The following is a 24,591-nucleotide window of genomic DNA, read 5'->3' as shown; positions in this document are numbered from 1 at the left end:
TTGGCGAGGTGTTTGATGGTAGTAGCTGCCCAGCAGGGTGATCCCCACCCCTGCTCTAAACCCAGTGTCCTCCTGCCTTCGTCCTCTCCGGTCTCTGTGCCCTGGGCGCTGGGATCCACGTGGTGACCTGATAGACCACTTCCAACCATCTTTCCTCCGCCCCGGTACAGCACTCTGCTGAGGAAATCTCAACGCATGTCCTGTCCGGTAACTAACTGCCCACCTCTGACTCCAAACACCCTGCCTTCTGACCTCCCCTTTCCACCCTTCCTCCTTGGCTGCCCAGCCTCAGGGCAGGTGGTTCGCTGGCCTCGGGCACGGTCTGGTCCGTGGCACTTTTCTGCTTTGCCGGTCTTACTGTCTCATCCAGGTCGATCCTGTCCCTACAAAGACTCCTTTCTAGGCTCCCTTTCTCGCTCCTCTTCTCACTCTGCACCAGCCCCGCCTTTGCCAAGCCCCACGCCTTCTGCATGCCCGATGTGACTGCAAGGAATGTAGGCCCCGGGCTGCCATACCCACTGTCAATTCACAGCCACCCGTCTCAAAGGAGCATGTTGTCTCCAGCAGTTCTCCCTCCGCTTTCCGACAGCCTTCTGGATCCATAGCCCTGGCCTCTCCACGTGTCTTTGAAAAGACGGGCCTCCCTCCACACAGTAGACCCCCACTCCACCCCAGAGACCCACTACCACGTCTCCCAGCAGGCCCGCACCTGGGCCTGTCTCTGCTGCCTCCCTCCTGCCACTGTGATGGGACAGCTTCTGCTCTTGGGGAGTGCCCCTCCCCTTATCCAGGGATCACCCCACCCCCCTGCCACCTCAGCCCATTCTCCCTCGTGTCAGAAGCCATTGCTCCCCCCTCCTCAGTCCTGACTGCTGGGTGCGTGGTCAGCGTGGCCTGTCTGTTATGCAGGCTCTCCTGCTTCAGGAAAGGAGGCCCTCCCAGACCCCACTTCCCCACCCCCTTCTCCGGCCTGCTTCAGAGCAAAGTTTCTCAAGAGTCGCTGCACCCCTGCTTCCTTTCCCACTTCCAGGTCAGTTTGTAACCCCGGCTTGCCTTCTGTCCCCACCACATGCCCACAACTGGTTTTCCGTGGGTCACCCCAGTAGCTTCTGTGTGGCCATCTCTGTCCTGACTCCTTCCTCTCCTCCCACGCCCTCCAGGGGTTCCCAGCCAGGCCCACCGCCTTTCTCTCCTTGCACCCCTTTCTCCTGCAGGGATCCAACATCTCTGCCCCCAGAGGAGCAGCCAGACGTGCCTGTCTTTTATTAACCAGGCCTTTCTTCTCTCGCTGCCCCACAGGGCCAGCTTCTGCCACAGAGAGAGAGGTGGTAGTGGGGGGGCTGGCTGTGGCTCTCAGGGAGCTCGCGTTTCAAGGAAGGACCCACGCTCACCCTTGCTTGACGTGGGCAGGAAGCTGTGGTTGCAGCCACGGTGCAGCACCTTCCGGCCTTCTAGGGCCCACCTCCGGCACCATCTGCGATGATGTGGTGGGTTGTCAGAAGCACATCTCCAGGCCTTTCTTCCTGGTCTCAGTTGGGAAGTTCCACTGAAGAGCCAGTTCAGCAGTACTGGTGACTCACTTCCCGTATGCCAAGCATAGGAAAGCCACCCCTAATAGGCCATAGGATGCTTCCCATGTTCGGAGGGAGACTCCCCCCACCAACTCTCAAAGCCCCCCTCCCTCTGAGAGCCTTCTTTCCAGGGTCACCCTTCGTCTCACCGTCCGGCACCCTCTGCCTGCGGCACGTTGACTTTAAGCCCATCGATCCGTGATAAGTCCTCCCGTTCGAAGCTGGGAATTCCCTTTTCCAGAATCTTTTCATTATTCCGGCTCTTTGCTTGAATTCTGGCATCAAGTTGGAAGGCTCTGCGGTTGGTGTTGGGTGCCATCGAGTTACCTCTGACCCCCGGCGGCCCTGTGCCCAACACAAGGACGCTGCCCGGTCCCGCCCCATCCTATCCCGGAGCCCATGGGGCAGCCACGGAGTCACTCTGTCTCGTCGAGGGCCCCCCCACTTTACCAAACAGGATGTCCTTCTCCAGGAACGGGTTTCTCCCGACCAGTGTCCAAATCACGTTAGACAACGTCTGAAGGAGCACCGGGCCGGCAGGCCTTCTTCCCAGACTGACCAGTTTGTCCTGTTAGCAGTCCATGGTACTTTCAGCATACTGCTCCAGCACAATGCGGATGCACCACAGTCCCGTGGGGCTCACGACAGGCCACGTGAGATTTTTGTTTCGGATTCCATCGACTATCGATTTGTCTGGGGGATGGGCACCTTTATCACTGTGAGTCTTCTTGTCTAAGAAGACGCTCCAACTCCCTGCCATGGAGTCCATCTGACTCGGGGCAACCCTCCTGAGCAGGGAAGAACTGCCCCCGTGGGTTTCCGAGACCGGAACTCTATGGGAGTCGACACTCCTGTCTTCCTCCCAAGAAGATGCTTCACCTCCCCGTTTATTTTGGCTTTCTTTGTGTCTTTTTGAGACTTAGTCCGAGTACTTTATTACCCTGGGCCAATTACAGACCCCCAGTGAGACTGTGAGAGCTGAGAGGGTTGACCTCCCCACCCCCCAAGTCTCCCAAATTTTCCGCCTTTGATGAGGTGGTGGTGGGGTTGCTCTGATCACTTTTCTATTGCTCTCTGTTGTCGGGAAACACTACCTTTTCCTTCTCTGATGGGTTTCCAGCTTACACAGGCTCTGCCTTTCCCCCAGTGGTACAATAGAGGCTGATAGGAGCTGCTGACTCTTAAATGTGTTCATTTGTATCCAGTGAAGTTGCTCAACTGTAGCTAGTTTTCCTGAGTTACTTGTAGCTCTGTACATAAAGACACATTTGTTTCCTCTTTTGCCAATTTCGTAACTATGATTCCATTTCCTTATTCCATATGCTGTCTCAGACTGTAGGTGGTTGGACAGGACTGAACATAGGGTCTTATCCTGGTCTACACAGGGGGTCTTATCCTGGCCTCTAGCTTCTTTAGGGGGAATAATTGCAACATTTCCACCAGGAACTGTTTACTGTAGGTTTTGCCCCCAAATCCTCCTGACTCTGGTGTTTTTGTTTTTTATTCTATAAATTTAAAAAAAAATCAGGTTAAGGAAGTTAAATATCACAAATACTGTTGTCATTTGTATTTGTTGTTCTGGTAATGTGCTTCTCCTCCCCTCTTTTTATCTGTTCAAGTGACACATTGCCTCAATCAGGTCTCTAATATTACTAACTAACCTTTGTTCTCTGGGTAAAATTGACCAGGACATGAGATCGCTGCAAAAACAATATCCTATTTGGGTGACCGTGTGCAGAGCAGTTCATCAGTGTCCCACTTCAACAATTCCTACTCCTTTTACTTCACTGCATCCAATGCTGCCTCCTCATCTCCTATCCCAAGTCCTCCCTATGAAGCGTGTCCTGCTTCCCGACCCTCTTCTTCCCAAGCCCTCTGAAGGTTGGCCTTGAACAAGGCTGCCCTTTTGATCTCAGATGACTGATTACTCTCAAGCGAGCTTCTCTCCTAATGGTGATTGTGCTCCCAGTAGACTGGTCTATCGCTTGCTTGAAGTTGGAGCCATTTGGGTTGAGTTTGCATCCAGTCCTGAAGGGTGACTAAGGGCAGTGTGTGTGTGTGTGTGTGTGTGTGTTGGGGGAGAGGGGTGGTGTCTATCATTTGTATGTGACCAACAGCATCACTTTTCTTTTCTTTTTAAAATCATTTATTGGGGGCTTGTACAGGTCTTATCATAATCCATCCATCCATCCATCCATCCAGCCATCCATCCAGCCATGTTATCAAGCACATTTGTACATTTGTTGGCCTCATCATTCTCAAAACATTTGCTTTCTGCTTAAGCCCTTGGTATCAGCTCCTCATTTTTTCCCTCCTTCACGAATCCTTGATAATTTATAAATTATTATTATGTTGTCATGTCTTACACTTTCTGAAGTCTTACTTCACCCATTTTTCTGTTGTCCGTACCATAGGGAGGGGGTTATATGTAGATCCTTGTAATCAGTTCCCCCTTTCCACCCCACCTTCCCTCCACCCTGCCGGTATCACCACTCTCACTACTGGTCCTGAAGGGATCATCTGTCCTAGATTCCCTGTGTTTTCAGTTCCTATCTGCACCAGTGTACATCCTCTGGTCTAGCCGAATTTGTCAGGTAGGGTTGGGATCATGATAGTGGTGGAGAGGAAGCATTTAAGAACTAGTGGGAAGTTGTATGTTTCATCATTGCTACACTGTACCCTGACTGGCTCTTGTCCTCCCCGAGACCCTTCTGTAAGGGGATGTCTATTTGCCTCCAGATGGGCTTTGGGTCCCCACTCCACACTCTCCCTCATTCAAAATGATATGATTTTTTTGTTCTTTGATGCCTAATTCCCAATCCCCTCGACACCTCATGATCACACAGGCTGGTGTGCTTCTTCCATGTGGGCTGTGTTGCTTCTGAGCTAGATGGCCACTTGTTTACCTTTAAGCCTTTAAGACCCCAGATGCTATACCTTTTGATAGCTGGGCACCATCAGCTTTCTTCGCCACATTTGCTTATGGACCCGCTTTGTCTTCAGCGATCGTGTTGGAAAGGTGGGCATCAAGGAATGCATTGAGGGAGTACTTGAGTGGCGGCCCAATGTCCATCTGCTACCTTAATACTAAACCTATAAATATATGCACATAGATCTATTTCTCCATCATCATATATAAATATATTTACATATGTATATGCCTGTATGTAGACCTCTATAAATGGCCTTTGCTTCCTAATTTTTCCCCTCTATTTCCTTTTACTTTCCTCTTGTCCCACTATCATGCTCAGCCTTCATTTGGGTTTCAGTAATTCCTCTCAATTACATTACTCTTGATCAAGCCCTACCAGACCTCCTAAACCCTCCTCACCACCGATTTTGGATCATTTATTGTTCCCTTGTCCCTGGGTTTGTTAACACCACTTCCTTTCCCCCAATCTCCCCCTTACCCATATCTCCCCAGAACCGTAGGACCTGTTGCTTTCTACTCCAGATTGTTCATCCAGCCTATCTTATCTAAACAGACCTGCAGAGATAATAATATGCACAGAAACATGACAGAGCAAAACAAAGCAACAAAAGAAAATAAAACAACAAAAAATGACCAAAAAAAGAAAAGCCTGTAGCTAGTTCAAGGACTGTTTGTAGGCCTTTAGGAGTGTTTTCCGCTTGAGTCTGATGGGGTGCCACACCCTGACCCCCAAATCTATTATTGGTACTCCCTCGGGACATCCTTGCTCTGCTCCCCTTGCTGTTCTGGTGTACGCCCTTAGTGTTTTGCCTCAGTCTGGAGGGGTCAGGTTGGGCGTAATTTCCACACTGTCTCCAGTGTAGTCCCCATAGCACTACAGGTCAGTGAGGGATGTCGCATCTCATACTGGGGCTGGCCATATGGTATTCTCTGTGGATTGGCTCCTCTGAGTGGGAATATCGTCCTCAAGGCTTGGTGGGCCAGGATGTGCTCCACTCTCTCTTCCTCCCGCTTCATTTTCTCCCGTGTGCTCTGATCAGACATGTCCCTCTCCCTGAGCTGCAGCTTCAGTGCTGTCCTCTGAAGTACATTCTTCGGGGTGGGGGTGGGGTTGTCCATGTAGTTGGGATTGCGGCCGTCCCCTCAGACCTGTCTACTGGCTCCCTGCTTCAGGGCATCACCTTTTGAGACAGTAGTTTTCCATCTAAATCTGTGAGCGGGATTTGCCTATTAGCTTTCCCTTCCTTACAGGCCTGGTCTAGCTTGCCCTGTGAAGTACTCGGAAAGTTTCTTCTCATTCGCTCCTTTCTCACAGAGTTTCCATCAGAGGGTCATAATTTGTGTCTTGGTCTGTTGGTAAAAGCTCTATGTCAGGATGTTTGGTCCTCTCTTTTTTTGGGGTGAAGATTCACTTCTTTTCTTTTTTCCTTAGTTTTATTTTATTTTGTCATGAAACACAGTGGTTACACATTGGGCTGCTCCCTGCAAAGTCAGCAGTTCGAAACCACCAGCTGTTCTAAGGGAGAAAGGCTTTCTACTCCCTTAAAAGAGTTACAGCCTCTTAAACTCCACAGGGCAGTTCTGTCCTGTCTCATAGGGCCGCTGTGAGTCAGCAGCAATGCAATGGCGGTAAGTTGTTTGTTTGTTTGTTTCCAGTCAAGATAAATCTGTGACCTTGGTTAAATTCTTCACATTGGGGGAACATTTTTGTTATTCCTCTTCTTGGACCTCTGTTTCCATTTACTTCATCTACCTTGCCCCCAACCTTCTCATCAGTGCTTTAAAATAACTGCTGACCCTTGGGTCATAAATGTTGTGGTTCGGTGCCGACTCGTAGTGACACTGTGTACAACTGAATGATGGAACGCTGCCCGGTGCCGCACTGCCTCACATCTGTTCCCACGGCTGCAGCCACGGGGTCCGTCCATCTCCCCGAGGACCTTCCTCTTTGTCGCTGCCCCTCTGCTTTACCAGGCGGCATGTCCTTCTCCAGGGACTGGTCTCTCCTGGTAGAGTCCAAAGTACTTGAGATGAAGGCTCGCCATCCTGGCATCCTTCTGGCTGTGCTTTTCCCAAGATGGATTTGGTTTCTCCTTTTGGGCATCTGTGGTGCTTTCCATATTCACCAGCACCGTGACTCAGAGGCACTGGCTCTTATAGGGAACCTTTCCTTTTCAAAAGGAATCTAATACTCAAGGGTGATGGTCTTTACTCTTTGCGTAAAGGGGACTTTGGGATAGCTTCAATTCAAGGCCTGACTAGCAATCCAGAGCCGTAGTCTTGGGGACATCCCCTCGACTCAGTGAGCCTTCTAAGCCTGGATTGTTTAGGAATTTGAAGGGCCGGTTCTGCATTTTGCTCCCTTGTTATCAGGATTTCTGTCTTATGTCCCTGATCAGAAAGGGCAGCATCGGAGGCCACACACCATCTAGTTCTGGCCTCCAGTTGGAGAAGGCACTGGCTCCTAGTCATTGATTCCCAAACTAGCTCCACCTAATGCCAAGTCAGTGCCCACCCCCCTGCAATGATGAGCTCTGTTTCTAAAGCCCACAATCCAGGATAAAGTGTAGGTATCTGCTGGTCTTCTCCCCAACCTGGGTCAACTGGATACCCTCCAGGGGGCAGTGTTGTCCACTTTGGGAAAGGCTGGTGGGGATTCTTTGTCCTGGTATCTGACTCCTTCTCATTCTTTCCATCTGTCCTTCTTTCTCTTTTGCTCCAGAAGAATAAGAAGCAATAGCTGTGTCTTAGGTGGCTATTTGTGAGCCTTTAAGACCCCAGACACCACGCACCAGACGGAGAGGGAAAGCGTAAGCATTTAAGAACAGTATTATGCCATGTGTCAGTCTGGGTAGACGAGAGAACCAAGTCCACAAACACGCATATGTAGATAAGGGAGAGGTTTACATACAGGAGGAATTGAACATTGAGAAAGCATCTCAACCCAGTCCAGTCCAAGGCCATAAGTCTGATATTAGCCCATATGTCCGATACCAATCTATAAAGTCCTCCTCAGACTCATGAAACACATGCAATGAAGCCAAATGCCGGACGATCACAAGCCTGTGGGTAGAAAGTCTTTGGGTCCGGTGGCATTGTAAGCATCTCAGTGCTGGCAGGGTCTCTCTGTGGCCTCTCCAGCTTCTAAGGTCTGGTTGCGTCCATGTGACTTGTCTTCTGCAATGTCTCCCAGGAAGTGGCAGAGAGAAAGAGAGGTGTCTTCTGCCTCCAAGGAGGAAGTACCAGATTTCCCAGAATTCTCAGAGAAGGCCATGCCCACACAGAAGTCTCATTGGCTATCTCCAGATTGACAGCCTAGACTCCACCCCTACACTCATAATCCTTAAATTGACACCAGATCAGGTGATTGCCACACGCCAATGGACTGGACTGTCCCATGAGACATAGCTCCAACTGTAGAGAAGTAGTCCCATGAGGTGATTGGTTATGTCTAATGAGTATCCGTTTCTGTCTATTGATCTATTTCATAAAAGCAAGACTTTCTATACTTACTTTGCTCAACATAATGTCCTTCAGGGTCATCCACATCGTAGGGTTTCAGGACTTCATTTTCCTGGCCACTGAGTGGAACCACAGTCTCTTACCCATTTACCTGTTGTCAGGAGAGACCAGACCTTTACGTCCTGCTTGGTACGGGACCATGAAAGAGGAAGGCCCTCCACAAGGTGGATTGCCTCGCACTTTTGTTCTTAACAGGTAGAGAGCCGTGGTTGTGGCTGGGTGGTTTCTCACCAGCTTTGAAGACCCCGGACGCTGCTTCCTTCACTAGGAAGCAGAGTGAATGTTGTGAACGATAGATTGTGGAAGTTCAGTCTATTGTCCCACGAGCCTAAGATCCTGAGTATGAACAGTAACTTCTGATATCGATGATCTTTAATGGCTATCGGACTGCTCTGATTTTCTATTTCTCCTGGAGCCTATTGTGATAAGTTGCATTTTCTAGGGATTTCTCCATTTCGTTTGTTTTCAAACAGAGCTATAATTCACATTCCATTGGTGTAAGTGGAAAAACTCCACTGCCATAGGGTCGATTTCAACTTGCACCCCTATAAAGAGTTTCCAAGACTGCACATCATTGTGGGAGCAGCCTCATCTCTCTCCTGCAGAGTGGCTGGTGGCTCTGAACCACCAACCTTGCACTTAGCAGTCCAATGCTTAACCTACAGTGCCATCCAGAGCTGCTTGTAGAGTTGTTCTTAAGTACTCATCTATCTCTTCGACAAGAATGTCCCGTTTTCATACATAACGTTGCTATCTGCATGCTCTCCCCATGTTGTTATAACCCCATGAGATGTTCGTCAGTGTCGTTAGTCTTTATAAAGATAGTTTTGATCCTTCGTATAGTGCTTTCACTCTGTCATTAACTTTTACTCATTTCATCATTAACTTTCCTTCCAATTTTAAAATATATTTTTTTATTTTTTTAAACTCATTCTATCAGGAGCTCTTACAGAGATCACGACATCCCATCGTTCGATCACATCAAGCAGTCTGGTGAATAATTATTTGTAGACCTTATTTTATGACTTCCTAAATGAGAAGCTTAATTTATTAGTTGGGTGTTTTGTCTTTATTTTTAATGAATCAGAAGGCTATAATTTTTTCCTCCAAGTGAACCTTTTAATCTCATTAAGCAATTTTGTTAGGGCGTGGTGTTTTCGTGTTGAGCTATAATTCACATTCCATAAAACTCTTGCCCTTCAAGCGTACCATTCGCGGGCTTTCAGTGAGGTATGCAGCTGTACTACAATTTAACGCCAGACCGTTGCATTACCCCAGAAACCTTGTGCCCATCAGCTGTCACTCCAACTCCTCCTCCCCTCAGGTCCTGGCAACCTCAATGCACTCAGGGGTTCTAGCATTTCGCACAATGGGAATCATGGTACGTGTGGTCCTTGGAGACTGACCTTTTCCCTCAGTGTCATGCCTTCATGATCTAGCCACGTGTAGCAGAGATCAGTCCTTCATTGCATTTTGCAACTGACCAGTAGCCTCTTATATGGCTTAACATTCACTGCCCTAAGTGGATGCCAACTCATAGCAACTCTATGGAGACCTGATTGATTGAGACGTCCATCTGTTGCGGAACATTTGGGTTGCTCTGTTGTTTGACTAATTTAAAGACTTGATGTGAGCACGCTTTCATTGCTCGTGAGTATGTGACTCGCAGGGTGGTGGGTGGAATGGCGAAGATCCCATAAGGTCCGTGTTTACCTTCTTGAGGAATCACCAGACGATTTTCCCAGTGGCTGTACTATTCCCATTCCCAGCATTCCTCATTCCCACCAGCAATGGACAAGGGTCTTCATTTCTCTTTTTGTCTCCTTCAGTTCAGCTAAAGGTTTGTCAATTAAAAAACTAATAAATTTTCAAAATACCCATTTTGGTTTCTTGGGCTGTCCCCATCGTTTCCTCTTCTCTGTTGTCAGTTCTGTTGACCTGATGGGTGCTCCCCTCTTCCTTCCTTTGTCCCTTGGCTGGTTTTTTGATTTGTCCCTATTTTTTCCGGTTTCTTGAGGTGGGAGTGTAGGTGACTGCTTAGAGATTTTTATAAGGCGCACAGTGTTTTCATTCCCATTCCATGTGGCTTCTCATTTCCATAGTCATTTCCATCTTTGACACACTCGCTGCTCGGAGGCGGGGCCTGTGGTACCGTGGTTAATGCACCCGCAGGAAGAAATGACAGAGAAGTCCAACACTATCAGTTAAAATGTGTCCAGAGGCCAACCATGGGAGAGACCTCCAACCGCTCACCCGCAAGTTCAGGCTGAAGCCACAGAAAATGGAAACAAGCCCCCGACGGCCAAGGCACCACCGGAATTTAGAGACATCTCAAGAACACTGACAACAGAAGACCCGACAAGTGTCAGGTGACACCAAGAGCCTCATGCATGAAGGAAGCAAAAGACGATTTTAAAAGACAGGCATGGAAGAGAAGACCAAGGCGGAGGTCCCGAGAGACGCCAGCACTTGTTCTTGATCGTTGAGTAGCTAACGCGCGTGGAAGAGATGAGGAAGCCGAGGAGTGGAACAGAGAATTTCAGAAGGCAGCTTGAGAAGACAAAGTAAAAGTCTCGTCACGAGAACCAGAGAACCAGACCACAGCCAGCGTTCCTCACGCTGAAGGGGCAATAAATGAAGCCCGAGGCTGCACTATCGAAGGACTCTCTTCTGTGCACACATCCGGGAGAAAGATGAGGCTTTCTGCTCCCGTGAACAGTTACAGTTTCGGAAACCCACAAGGCAGTTCTACTGACATAGGGGCAGCTTGATGGGAGCGAGTGAGCTTTGTGGGGCTTAGAGGGACAAGCAGGAGCCTGGTGGCCCTAATGGGTCATGTGTTGGGCTGCTAACCATCAAGTCCGCCGCTTGGACCACCTGCTGCTCTGCAGGTGCATGGGGAGGCTTTCTGCCCCGTAAGAGACGTACAGCCTGGAAACCCACAGGGACAGTTCCGCTCTGCCCCATGACGTAGCAGTGAGTGAGAACCAGTTTGTTGGCAGTGGGGTTTTTTGCGTTTGGGGGTGAGTAAACTGTTGAAGGAGGCGGGACATATCGATAGGAAGTGGAAGGGATACAGAGTCACTGGACCCAAAAGAACTGGTCGCTGTTCCACCCTTTCAAGAGGCAGCCTTTGATCAAGGGCCTATGGGACTCAAGGACGAGATCTAAGCCCCTTTGAAGGCGTTAGCGGAAAACAAGGCTCCGGGAGCTGACGGACCACCAGGGAAATGTTTCCACAAGCTGGTAAAGCACTCAAAGCGCTCACTTGTCTGGGCCAGGAAAGTTGGAAGCCAGCTGCCTGACCAACTGACTGGAAGAGATGCATTTTTGTGCCCATTCCAAAGCAAGGTGACCCCACACAACACACAAATTGAAGAATGATATCATTAATGTTACTCCTGATGAAGGGAACTAAAACATGGTTACAGGAGGGCATCCAGACGTTCAAGCTGGATCGAGAAGAGGATGTGGAACTGGGGGTCTCATTACTGATGTCAGGTGGGTCTTGGCTGAAAGCAGAGACTATCAGAAAAATGCTTCTGTGTGGTTTGGGTTTGGTTTAACTTTGCAAAGGCATTCCATTGGGATGGGTCCTGACACTACGGATAACATTGTGAAGGACGAGAATTCCATTGTGGTTGTGCAGAGCCCACACCTAGGCTAGAGGCAACATGCCGACAGAAGCAGGAACCCAGCGCAGTTCACCACGCTTGTTCAGTCTGTATGCTGGGCAAATAACCCCAGGAGAATATGCGTTCTGTTGGGAGGAAGGCTCATCAACAACTTTGATGAGCAGATGATCGAATCTTGCTTGCTAAAACTGAAGAGGACTTGAAGCACTGACCAACGAAGATCAAGATCAAAGATGGCAGCCTTCTATGGATTACAACCCCCATGTCAAGAAAACCAAAATCCTCACAACTGGGCCAATCGCCAGCACCATGATCAATGGAGAAAGGATTGTACTGCACCATCCCTTGGCCAAGACCTTTAAAAAGATGCCACGGGGAGGACTCAGCTGTGGGCCTGAGCTGACCACGCAACGGTGCTGTCAATCTTGTCCACAGCAGAAACTCAGAAGACTTTAAAAACGTAGGTCTTCGGCATCTTCTGAAAAAGAAGACTTTAAAAACGTAGCTTTGGTTTCATAGGCTGTCATTAGCTACTATTTCAATTCCATTAAAGATCTAAGCACCCGTGTCCTTTGGAGGACAAAGATGCACCTGGCTCAAGTCATGGTCTTTTCAATCCCTTCCTGTCTGCGAAGGCTGGACAATGAATCAGGAAAACCACAGGGAAGGGGTGCCTTTGAATGGTGATTTTCCTGGGTGTAGTGAGTACCCACCTTGGACCGCCAGAAGAGCAAACAAGTCTGCCTTGAGAGAATTATCGCCAGCATGCTCCCTAGAAGCCGGGAAGGTGAGGCTTCATTGTACACACTTCGGACCTGCCACAAGGAAGGACCAGCCCCTGGAGCAGGGCACCAGACTTGGTTGAGCTAAGGTACACAGAGGTTGACTGACATGGGACAACGGACTCGGATAGGTTGATAGAATGGAGAGGATGGTGCAGCCCTGGGCGGGGTCATTCTGTGTGCGAGGCAGATCCTCACTCCACAACCTTCAAATTCGAGGCTCTCTTCCTGAAGGCCACTTAACATTCGTGTGATTTGTGTTGGATCCAGCCCGTGCTTACTCGGACAACCATGGGCTCAAACATGACAATTGTGAGGATGGTGCATGACCGGGCAGGGTTTCTATGGTGCCCGGGGTTGCTGTGAGCAACCATCACCAAAACCACCTCCACCATCACCGAAACCACCTCCATCATCACCGAAACCACCACCTCCACCACCACCACCTTCACCTCCTGCGCCATGTTTATTTGGACGGAGTAGTAGCATTTCTGCTCATCAATTCCACATCCTCATCTAAGGTCCCCTTCCAGCTCCCTGAAGTCCATCCTTTTGTGTCGGACCTTTTGGTGGTAAACCTTCGAATGATCTAGAACACCTTTAAGTCTGGCTTATTCTCCACAGTTTTCATGGATATACAGTTTTGGATTGGGGGGGGGGCTGCTTTTAAACCCGTGGCTGATACCGTTAGTGGTGTGTTGTTGCTCTTGTGAAACAGCAATCTGTCTGTCTGCCTGTCCTGCCTTCTGATGTGGCTTATCTTTGGTTTCTTCTTCTTTTTCCTCTCTCTCATTCATATAATTTCACCCTGGTGCGTTGCAGTGCAAATGTATTTCTATTTACAGTGCTCTGGATTTGTTCTGCCAGCCAAGTCTAAGGATTATTGTCTTTCCCACAGTTCTGGAATATTCTTTTTAGAATATTGCTTCCTTCCCACATCTGATAGCATTTCCTTCTGGAAGTCCCAACTGGACGGTCTCCTTCAGTCCTGTATGTCTCCTAGCCTTGTTTTTGGGCTTTTCACCACCTGGTCTCTCTGGATGGCAGTGAGTTCTCATCTCCAATCCCTCCTCTAACTCAGTCATATTTAAAATTGTTTTGTCTTGCTGGTGAATCCTTTTAATTTCCATTTCAATAATTTTAAATTCAATCTTCTATCTATCTATCTATCTATCTATCTATCTATCTATCTATCTATCTATCTATCATGTCTCTAAAGGTGGATCAGTTTCAGATCTGTGAATCCCTTGCTCCGAGTTCCAAGCACCTTATCTCGTTGTTTCACATTGTCCACGCCATCTGTTATCCGCAGCCTGCTGAGGCCAGCATCTCACGTCTGAAGGGTTCAGCCTCTGTCTGTGGCGGATACTGGCTTTCTGTCCCCGTGCCTCATTTCCTTGTGAAAACTAGAGGTTTTGACTCACTGGGGCTGGAAGTTCACCTTTAGGAGGCGGTGGTGGTCCTGGGCTGAGGAGAAATTCATACAGCATAAAGCGAACCGTTTTAAAGTGGACAGACCAGCGGCGAGCACGTCGTACCTTGACAATGATGCAAAACCTTGTCTAGTTCGTAGCATTTTCATCCCCCCTCCCCAATGCACCCCCCCCCATGCATTCCATTAGCAGTTAGTCCCAGGTACTTCCTCCCCCTGCCCCCGACCTCAGCCCCTAACACGCAGTATTCTCTGGCTCTGCCTTGGTTGAGCATTCTCTGTACATAGAATCAGAACCGCAGCCGGCGTCCGCGTCTGGCGTCTTTCATTTAACGTGATGGTTTTGTAGCGTGTCTCGGGCCCTCATTGCTTTTGCTTTCTTCCCCCTTTTCCATTTATGTTGTCAACAATGTGGGGGCTCACCTCATCATCTCCTGCGTAGTCAACAGTTTCAACGACTCACCCCCACCCGCAAGGGCTTACCCTTCACCCGCTCCCCGATTTCCCGTTGGGTGCCCTCGTGGGAATCCACAGTCTGGCCCAGGGCTTTATATCTCCCTGGCCTTGCCGCCCGTTCTTACCGCTCTCCCAAGTCTGCTTCCTTTGCCATGCGTGGCCTGCTCTTCGTCATTTTAAAAAATTGTTGTCGTGGGTAACAGTGATTTCGTGTAGAATTTTTCCTTTGGCAATGGCTTCTGTATGACCGCGCCCGTGGCTGCCATGCCACCTGGACTCCTAGCTGTCCCACAGGACAGAGCAGGACTAACTGCCACCAGAGTGCCCAAAGCTGCCATTTGCATGGAAGACGGAGCTGGGGACACATCTCACGAGACCCCAGGAGCAGGCCTGGTGGCTTCAAGCTCCGGACCCTTCGGTCAGTAGTGGTCCTTGCAGCTGTTGTCGGTACTCGGAGCGACCCTCTGGACAACAGAAGGGAACACCCCCCCCCCCGTACCTCCACCTGGTTCCGTTTGAGCCCGAGTCAGCCTGTCCTGTGAGGGCCTTCCTCTTTCTCGCTGACCCTCTGCTCCACCCAGAGGCCGGTCTTTCCTGACGGCATGTCCAGGGTACTTGGGATGAAGTCAGTCTCCTTGCCTCTAAGGAGTGTGCCAGCTGCACTTCTTCCAAGACAGATGCGCGCCTTCGTGTGGACGTCCGGGGCCCTTTCAGAATCCCCCATCAGCAGCAGAATGCAAAGGCCTGGAATTTTCTTTGGTCTTCCTTCTTTCATGTACTCCCTCATGCCTTTGAGGCGACTGACAATCACCATGGCCCGGGTCAGGCGGCCCCTCGTTCTCAAAGTGACCCCCTTGCCTCTCACTGCTTTTAAAGAGGCTGTTTGCATGGGACTCCTGGCAGAGCAAGACCCACCTGAGCTCCATCCCTCCCTCTGTGGGCGGTCAAGGGATGCAGGGATGAAGGCAGGGTTCCCCAGGGAGAATCCGCACCCCTTTCTGCCAGTTGCCCAGGGTTGCTACAAGCCCAGGAAAAAGTAAACTCCCTGCTTGTGGTTTCTGTGATCTCACCGGGCTTGAGCATGCGTTAGAACTGCAAACCCACACACTTGGCTTAGACTTCTCCTGGGAGAGTGGAGTCTAGTTTCCTGGGCTGTGTGAACGGGTAGTCTCCCTCATGGTGGCGTGGAGGGTCGGGGGGGGGGGGGGCGTGTGATGATCAGAATCTTCTCTGGGATTCTGCATCTTGGACTGGCCACCCAGGCCCCCGCTCAGGGTTTCCCAGGGCTGCCAGCAAGAAGCCTTTGGCTTGATTCCCTAGCTGGGCTCTGGGTGTCAGTTTGCTTTATGGAGGGAAGCTACCGTGATCAGGAATGCCAGTAACAGCCTGTTTTGCAAACATGTGCGAGCCAGCATTTGCTTACTTTGTTTGAAGCCAAGAAGGTTGTTCAGGCAGCTGAATAAATCAGCAACCCACTGGGGCAGCTCTGCCCTGCCCTGTACGGTCACTGTGAGTCAGCACAGTGAAAGGCAGTGAGTTAGAGGATGGCTCTTCCTACCTCTGTCCCCTCCTTCCTCCCTCCCCTCCTGGGCCTTCCCTGCAGCTCCCAGGTCACCGGTCCCCTCCTGTGAGAAGCCTTCCTGAGAAACTCTAGCTGGCTCACTCTCAGTCATCATCTCCTTACACCTTTCAGTTTATTGTATGAAGGAGTTGCACTAATCCAAGTTAACTGGACATCCCAACGCCACTCCACCCCACCTATGGTTAACCTTCTACATGCTGTGAGGTCTTAAACGCATGACAGGGGACAGAGGGAATCCTCACCTAAGTTTCAGGGAGCCTCGGCTGGGTAAGACCCAGGAGCCCTCTGCTGGGCATCCCTAGCCAGTCCAGTCTCGATGAGGAACCCCCTGTGGCTGGACCACGGCCCCACCAGCTGGGTGCTCCAGGGCAGGACCCCACCCACTGCAGGAGGGTTCACTAGCTCCCTTCCAGCGTGGTCATCAGCCGTCCCCCAGACAGCAGGAGGGTCTTCCTGCCGTTTCTCTGTCCACGTCTTGTACGGATATACTCCTCCGTCCTCCCTGCCAGGAAGCAGCTCATCCATCTCCCGTGGAGATACCAGCAAAGGGTCCATAGATTGGAGGGTCTCATAGCCCTCCCTGGGGCGGGTATCAGGAAACGGGGGCTCTTTTCTCTTCCTTTCTTCACACCCTCACCCCTTGGCTTTCCCTGGGACGATTTGGCCTTGTTCTGGACTCTCACGCAGCCCCCTGCCTGCTTCCTCCCGGGGGTCCTGCTTCCACACTCCCTTGCTGTCTTTTTTTTTTTTTTGAAAGAAACCCTTGCTGTCTTATGGCCTCTGTTACTGGGGCACACACGGCCCTTTTGGTCCCACCTGAAGGAGCCCAGTGGGGTAAGCATTGTGCTACCACAAGGTTGGCAGTTCAAACCCACCAGCTGCCCCTGGGGAGAAAGATGAGACTTTTTGCTTCCAGTAAGAGTCACAGTGTGGCTCTGCCTTATGGGGTCACGGTGAGCTGGATTGGACTCAGTGGGCGTGGTTTGTTTGTGGATGGGGTTCTCCTTTTCTGGATTTAAGGAGTGCGTGTTAATTGTTCACTTCCTAACCTCGACCCGGAACCACTAGGCCACCAGGGCCCATTGTTTGGCCACAAGGTCATTCAGGATGCCCTGGTGGTCATTAAGCTCATCTGCCAAAGGACTGCCTGGGACTGCAAGACCCTCCCAGCAGGGCTGAGCCTGGCACTCCCAGCTCCCACATTTGCTGAGTGAATGAGGGGTCCCCTGCAGTGGGGAAGCTAGGAAGCTCTGCCCCGCTCCTGACACACACCCTCCCCACTTTCCACAGCCACCTTCTGGGTGAACCCCCAGTTCAAGGTCCGGCTGGATGAGGTGGACGACTCGGAGGAGGAATACGGAGGGCGCGAGTCCGGCTGCAGCTTCGTGCTCGCGCTCATGCAGAAGCACCGCCGCCGCGAGCGCCGCTTCGGCCGCGACATGGAAACCATCGGCTTCGCAGTGTACGAGGTGCGCCCCATGCCCCCGGCCCCCCAAACCACGGAGTCCCTCTCCTGGAGCCTGCCTCTCAGTGCGGAGCGTCCACGGGGGTGGGGGCGGGGCGCCAGAGGACAGGGCCACCGCTGCCCAGCCCTGGAGAACTGGGATGCAGCACACCTGCTGGGAAGGTGCCCCTGCTGAGACCAGCAGCCCAGGCCCTCGCCAGGCCCGGGTGGGCAGGGGGACGACGCCACCTCAGGAGGCAGGTGGAAAGAGAGGAAGGGGTTTGCCTTGCAGAAGGGAGGGTTGACTGGCCCCATCTTCAGAGCTGAAGGCTGCTCTTTGGAGGGGGAGCTGACTGGCCGGCGCTGGGGGGCAGCGTGGGGAGCCAGGTTTTGGCTCAGGTTCAGAAAGTGGGCAGGGGTCTTGGAGGTATGTAAGCAGAGATGGCCTCTGGCTGTGGCTGTGGCTAAGAGGGAGGGCTTCCTGCCCTGGGAGAGGTGGGACTTGTGGACCTGTGACCGATTCATCCCCTAGTCTATCCTGCCTCTCCCACCGTGGGCTCAAGAGAGGGGCAGAAGCTTCTGGAACCCCCTGACCAGGATAAAGGCGGTCACGGTTTCCGAGCGCCCCTGGGATGGACCTCTGGTGACTCATGGCCTTGAGACATTGCTGTTGGGCCCTAAGGCTGCCCTTTAGGATTCTTCTGCTTCAGGGCTCAGACTCAGAGCGCCCCAGAAGTGAAGTGTCACTCAGGCCTGCAGGGTCCCCTCGCCTGCGGTCTTGGTCTACCCCCGGCTGCTCCCAGCTCAGAGCTCAGGACCCCTGCTCAGCCTCTCAGCCTGCGCCCCTTTCCCTGGGACCAGCACGGAAACAAAACTTGCCTTTGAGTGGACGGACTCACGGTGACTCCGTGTGTGGTGGTCGGAGCAGACTCGGCAGTTTCTAGGACCTGGTTTTGGAAAATCATCTTGCCAGGCTGTCCTTTTGAAGCTCCAGTGGGTGGACTTGACCCTCCCACCTTTTGGTCAGGTGCAAAGCTTCATCAGCCTATGCACCATCTAGGGGTCCTGGGGCCCAGCACACATCTCTCATTTCCCTACCTCTCTTGCAGGTCCCTCGGGAGGTAGGTGGTGGCTGACTCACCTGGATTTTCACGCCCGGGAGCGCATGTGGCTGATGGGCCACACCCTCAGTCCAGAGGGCAGCAGTGGCAAGCTTGCACCTTAGGGCCGCTCTGGGATGGGCCTGGGCCTGTAGGAGTGAAGATGCCCCCCCACCAAGCCCCGTTTGCATTTTGTACTGGTTCCCACCTGCCTGGCCCGTGGGAAGTGCAGACCTGCCTCCTGCAGTCAGAGCAGGGAGAAGAGGGAGCTGGCTCTGAACTCAGAGCCTCACGCTGACAGGAGTATACATGCAGAAGCCGAGAGGCGGCCTAGGGTAACATTTAAAACAGACAGCACACACCATGCATCCAGTCTGCTCTGGCTCAGAGCAATCTGGTAGGTTTTCTGAGACTCACTCTTCTTCGAGGGTGTAGAAAGCCTCCTCTTTCTTCCGCGGAGTGGCTGGTGGTTTTGAACTGCTGACCTTGCCGTGAGCAGCCCAACATGTAACCATTATCCCTTCCCCTCCTTGGGAGGGCATTCTGTACGCTCAAGCCAGTTGCTCCGGCACTCGGAGCCTGGGTGTTTGAGTCTGTAAAGTGGGCCAACCGCATTGTGAGCGGTAAGAGAGGGGTTGTCACTGTTAATTGCCGGGGGCTCCAAATCCAGGTGACTGTGTGTACAGGGGTGTGTGTGTGTGTGATGTTGGAGACTGCTGCTGGGTCTGTCTAGCTCCCTGAGGGTCTCCCATCTCCCTTCCCCACCACACTGCCTTCTCCAGAAGCAATGCGGGGGGGGGGGGGGCTGTAGAAAGCGTGCCATGCCTGCTGTGCAGACAGCTCCACATGGAACCTTGCAGCGGAGACCCAGTGACAGCACGGGGTTTGTTGTGGAAGGGTTCCTGAGAGTAACAGGCTCAGCGACAGTTTCAGTGGCGTCACCGAACTGTGTCGGCCTCCAGGCTGACTCTCGCTTCCACCCTGCACTGTAGATCAGACGGTCCTTGCTGCCCCATCATGCAGATGAGGAAAAACGAGGTGCAGTGACGAGCCAGGGGCCTGTCGCTGGCAGGTGGCTGAGCCCCGGTCCAGCCTTCAGCCCCTCGGGTCGTGTAGAGGGTCTGTAGTTAGGGGGGGTTGTGGCTCCTGCAGATGGGCAGGGAGGCTGCAGCACACCCCCACCCCCTCCTTCCCTGCCAGCTGGTGGGCCAGCCAGCCGTGCACCTGAAGCGGGACTTCTTCTTGTCCAACTCGTCGCGGGCCCGCTCGGAGCAGTTCATCAACCTGCGGGAGGTCAGCACCCGCTTCCGCCTGCCGCCCGGGGAGTACGTGGTGGTGCCGTCCACCTTTGAGCCCAACAAGGAGGGCGACTTCGTGCTGCGCTTCTTCTCGGAGAAGCAAGCGGGGACAGAGTGAGTCGGGCCGCAGCCCTGCCCCCCAAATGCACACCCCCCCCCCCCCGCTGCCCCCGTCCTGTCCCCCTGACTGCCCCTCCCCCTCCACTCTCCGCAGGGAACTGGATGACCAAGTCCAGGCCAATCTCCCTGATGAGGTAGGTGGACCCCCTGCCACCAGGGGAGGCGATGGCCCCCCGGTGTCCTCTCCCCTGGCTCGGCTGGGAGGAGTCTTAGGAGTTGCACTATTAGTGAGGCAGAGAACCGTGTCCTTAGCTACAAGGCACCGCGCAAGAAAGGCCTGGCAGTCTGCTGACACATCAGCCCTGGAAAGCCACGTGGAGCTCAGTTCTGTCCTGACACACGTGGGCATGTGGGGGTGCCAGGAGCTGGAATGGGCTCCACAGCCGGTCCTTAGCCTAGCCCCACCCCATATAGTTTACAAAGGACTTTGGGTTTGGTGGTGCGAAGTACCTTAGCTGTGCACACAGTGCCAGTCCATGCCAACGCTTTCCCGTACCGTCCCCTTCCTGCCCAGGGCGGCCCTGTTGGGTGCTGTCCCCAGGTCCCTGCACCAAAGCGAAGTAGAAGTTCAGAGAGGTTAAGGAACCTGCCCAGAGTTGCACAGCAAGGACCCTAAGCCTCCCCGCTCCTGCACCCGCTCACGCAGACCCCAGGGGTCTCGGTTCCAGGTGGAGGGCAGGGTAGGGACTGGATCTGAGTCATAGAGACCAGAAGAACCAGGCTCAGATGGGAAGGGACGTGCAGTCCCTCAGGGGGCCTAGCCGGTGCCCACACAGGGGCAGGGCTGGGGCGCCCCTGACGTGCCCTCCGCCTTTCTCCGTCCAGCAAGTGCTCTCAGAAGAGGAGATTGACGAGAGCTTCAAGGCCCTCTTCAGGCAGCTGGCCGGGGAGGTAGGTGCACCGTGGTGGTGGGGGTGGGGGCGGCCAGGGCGGCTCTTGTTCCCGGGACAGATGCTATGGTCCCTCCTTCCTAGGACTTGGAGATCAGCGTCAAGGAGCTGCGGACCATCCTCAACAGGATCATCAGCAAACGTGAGTCCCTGGGGTGCCCGTTCCCTCCTCCTCTCACTAGAGCCGAACCCCCTGCCCTGGGCTGCCTTTTGGAGCCCTGCTCACCCCATTCCCATCCCTAACCCTCTCCGCCCAGCTGTGATGGGGGGTAGCCTTCCTTTGAGCGGCACCGCCTCGTCTGCTCAAGGCTCAGCCAGCTGTCAGCACCTTTCTACACGAAAAGGGTTCCCTGGTGGCATAGAGATGACGCATGGGGCTGCTAACCACAGGAGCAGCAGTTCAAAACCACCAGGCGCTCCATGGGAGAAAAACGAGGGTTTATTTTTTGTTTTTTTTTACATTTTATTAGGGGCTCATACAACTCTTATCACAGTCCATACATATACATACATCAATTGTATAAAGCACATCTGTACATTCTTTGCCCTAATAATTTTCTTTTTTTTTTCTCCTCTTTTTTTTAAACATTTTATTAGGGGTTCATACAACTCTTATCACAGTCCATACATATACATACATCAATTGTATAAAGCACATCCGCACATTCCCTGCCCCAATCATTCTCAAAGCATTTGCTCTCCACTTAAGCCCTTTGCATCTGGTCCTCACGAGGTTTTTTTTTTTCACTCCCATAAAGAGCTACCGTCTCACTTTGATGACCAGGAGGAAGCTAGACACGGGGGCAGGGACAGGGCAAGTGGAGGGGTGAGGAGGGGGGGATAAAGAGCCACATGTATGGAGGTTTTAACAGGAGTGTTGTGATCGGTTTCTCTTCTTGAGGTGAGTTGTGTAAATATAGATCATATATGTATTTAAACACAAACAGAAATCCCTCCAGACTCCTTACCCTCAAAACTGAGTGATGGTCTGAGTGCCTGAAAAAAGAGGAAAAGAAAAATTGAAATGGACTTAGAGTCTTTAGTGAGAGGTTCAAACACGCGTACGCGTACACACACAGAGTCTCGGAAACCCCATGGGGCAGTTCTACCCTGTCCCTCTAGGTGCAGGGGTCCTCAAACTATGGCCTGTGGGCCACATGCGGCCCGCTGAGGACATTTATCTGGCCGCCGGGTGTTTTGCCGCCGCTGCCTGTCTTGCTTAGCAGCCAACTTGTCCAGTGTGCATAGAAATTTGTTCATAGTTTTTTAAAAAAACTATAGTCCAGCCCTCCAATGATCTGAGGGACAGTGAACTGGCCCCCTGTTTGAGGACCCCTGCTCTAGGGTCCCTGAGAGTCAGTATCTATTCCATAGCAGGGAGTGAGCTGGGTTTTCCATCCAGAAGAGGGCGCTCCAGGCCAGGCCTGTGGCTCACCTGGCTCCCCTCCCCCCAATGTCCCCAAGGTGCACCTGAAGCCCACAGCTCCTGGCTTTCCTCAGCCTTCTACTCACAAAGGTCCCTCACCCTCACAGCTGACAGCACCCACCATTATCTACCCCCAACCTCAGCCCCCCACTTTGCTTGCTGCTTCTCCCATCCTTTCCTTTGCTGGAGCAGGGACCTCCCTTTCCCTGGGGTCTGCTCGGGTGGGGTTGGTGGCTAGAATACACCACACTGTGTTCTGAGGCTACAAGCCAGCAGGCACACCGAATGCTGGCTGCGTCCTCCCTCCTTGGCTGCCTGCCCGCAGCAGCACAGGGCACGCCAGGCTGAGCTGCTGGCACTGGTTTTTCTTGCAGACAAAGACCTCAGGACAAAGGGCTTCAGCCTGGAGTCGTGCCGCAGTATGGTCAACCTCATGGACGTATCCTCGTCTCTAAGTGGGGACTGCTCTCCCCCGGGGCCGGGGGGACTAGGACAAAGCTGGGTGGCGTGTGGGCATTCAGAAGCCTTCCTGGGCACCTGCCACTGACTGGGAGGGGGAAACTGAGGCACAGGCTTTACCCCAAGTGCAAGAGGAGCCTGCAGTAGGCCCCTGGGTGGCCCTTAGGTTGGGACTCTTCCTGCACCCTTTTCGGGCCCTCCCCCAACTCAGAGACCAATCAGCCTGTGGGCTGACCACTGGGGCTCCGAGCCTCCTTCCTCCTCTCCAAGGGGTCTAACTCTCCCTGCAGCCGGGCCAGTCTCCCTCCTCCACTGGTTGCCTTCTTAACAGCCCCCAGCGTGATGGGAACGGGAAGCTGGGCCTGGTGGAGTTCAACATCCTGTGGAACCGTATCCGGAACTACCTGGTAGGTGGCCCTTCACCTCTGCAGACTCTGTCACCCTGGGCAGACTGGCCAGCAGCCCAGGCTTGGGGTCCTCCCGCCCCACTCCCTGGGGCATCCAGAAGGGCTGGTCCTGCCTCCTGACCTCATGCCCTGCTCCCCACCCCCAGGCCATCTTCCGGAAGTTTGACCTGGACAAGTCGGGCAGCATGAGTGCCTACGAGATGCGGATGGCCATCGAGTCAGCAGGTGAGGCCCAGCGGCACTGCTCGCCCTGTGCCCTGGCCCCAGCAGCCTCCGCATGATGACATGCTGTACTCATCTGTGTCCTTGAGGGGGGGAGCGTGATGACAGTGATGGTGATGACAGCGAGGATGACAGTGATGGTGACAGTGACAGTGGCAGTGATGGTGACAGTGATGGCAGTGACGGTGGCAGTGACGGTGACAGTGATGGTGGCAATGATGTTACAGTGATGGTGACAGTGACATGACAGTGATGGTGATGGTGTGGTGAGTGGTGCTGTGGTGACAGTCGTGGTGCTGATGTGGTGGTGACAGTGAGGGGGGTGGTAGTGACAGCAATGATGCTGTGATGACAGCATCCTCTTGGCCTTTTCCCCACCCTTCCTGAGCACTGTCAGGGGCCTCCCGGCATGCCGTCCTTCTGCGTCCCTGCAGCCAAAGAGCGCAGGCTCTGTTTCACGCTCTGTTGTGCACGTGAGACGGCTGAGCTTCAGGGAGGGGGGTGACTGCCCTCACACCACGCAGCCCAGGGAGGTGGAGTGAGGCTCCAGAGACCCCAGTGAGCGGTCCAGGGCTCACTCATGGTGGCCCCTTCAAGGACCCCATTTCAGAACAAATGGAAGTGGACCTCAGGCCCTTTGACCAGCACCGGATTCCCTGGGCTGCCCGGGGCCTGGTGTTTCCTGCTGGCCTGGGACTAGCTCCTCAGCTGCTGCTCCTTCTGGGGAGAGACTCACGCTCCTACCTGCTGGGGTTGCTCCCTGAAGCAAGGAAGGCTCCAAGCTCCATGCTGAGCCCTGGCCCCGGCTTCAGACCCAGGCCTCCCCATCCTTCCAGCAGAGGCTCCACACCCCACTGGCCCCACACACACAGCCCTCCCTTCCCATCCTGCTCCCCCACTCCCCTCTCCTGTCCTACGTGAATTCATCCTCACACACCCTCCCCACCCGTCCCCACCCAGCTGCTCCCTCACACAGCCTCCCCTCCCACCAGCCCGTACAAAACTGCCCCCCCACACTCTTCCATCCTCCATCCTGCTCCCCTGCCTCGCCTCTCCCCCTTACAAAGCCCCCCCGTCTCCCATCCCTGCCCCCACTCCACTCCCTGCCGCCCCCCCACGGTGCCCCTCACCTGGCGCCCCTCCCTGCAGGCTTCAAGCTGAACAAGAAGCTGTACGAGCTCATCATCACACGCTACTCGGAGCCTGACCTGGCCGTGGACTTCGACAACTTCGTGTGCTGCCTGGTGCGCCTGGAGACCATGTTCCGTGAGTGACCTCAGCTGCCACCCCCACTCCACCCCCCCACCCCACCC

The 24,591-nt window shown here is 53.1% G+C and overlaps 1 protein-coding gene across 3 annotated transcripts in view; it reads left to right on the top strand.

Moving 5' to 3' along the window:
- The window catches only part of CAPN1 (calpain 1), a 32,233-nt gene that overhangs the window by 6,578 nt on the left and 1,064 nt on the right, over positions 1-24,591 (top strand). For all 3 annotated transcript variants that reach the window (XM_075545439.1, XM_075545437.1, XM_075545438.1), the window contains exons 11-20: positions 17,203-17,381; positions 18,466-18,477; positions 19,657-19,868; positions 19,969-20,008; positions 20,700-20,765; positions 20,849-20,906; positions 22,565-22,629; positions 22,988-23,056; positions 23,203-23,281; positions 24,428-24,544. In XM_075545439.1, the coding sequence (XP_075401554.1) occupies positions 17,203-17,381; positions 18,466-18,477; positions 19,657-19,868; positions 19,969-20,008; positions 20,700-20,765; positions 20,849-20,906; positions 22,565-22,629; positions 22,988-23,056; positions 23,203-23,281; positions 24,428-24,544 (897 nt within the window). The remainder of the gene's footprint in view (positions 1-17,202; positions 17,382-18,465; positions 18,478-19,656; positions 19,869-19,968; positions 20,009-20,699; positions 20,766-20,848; positions 20,907-22,564; positions 22,630-22,987; positions 23,057-23,202; positions 23,282-24,427; positions 24,545-24,591) is intronic.

This window comes from Tenrec ecaudatus, chromosome 4 (assembly GCF_050624435.1).
Source record: "Tenrec ecaudatus isolate mTenEca1 chromosome 4, mTenEca1.hap1, whole genome shotgun sequence".
Taxonomy (NCBI): domain Eukaryota; kingdom Metazoa; phylum Chordata; class Mammalia; order Afrosoricida; family Tenrecidae; genus Tenrec; species Tenrec ecaudatus.
Note: the sequence above shows the minus strand (reverse complement) of the source record. Positions and strands in the feature narration are given on the sequence as shown.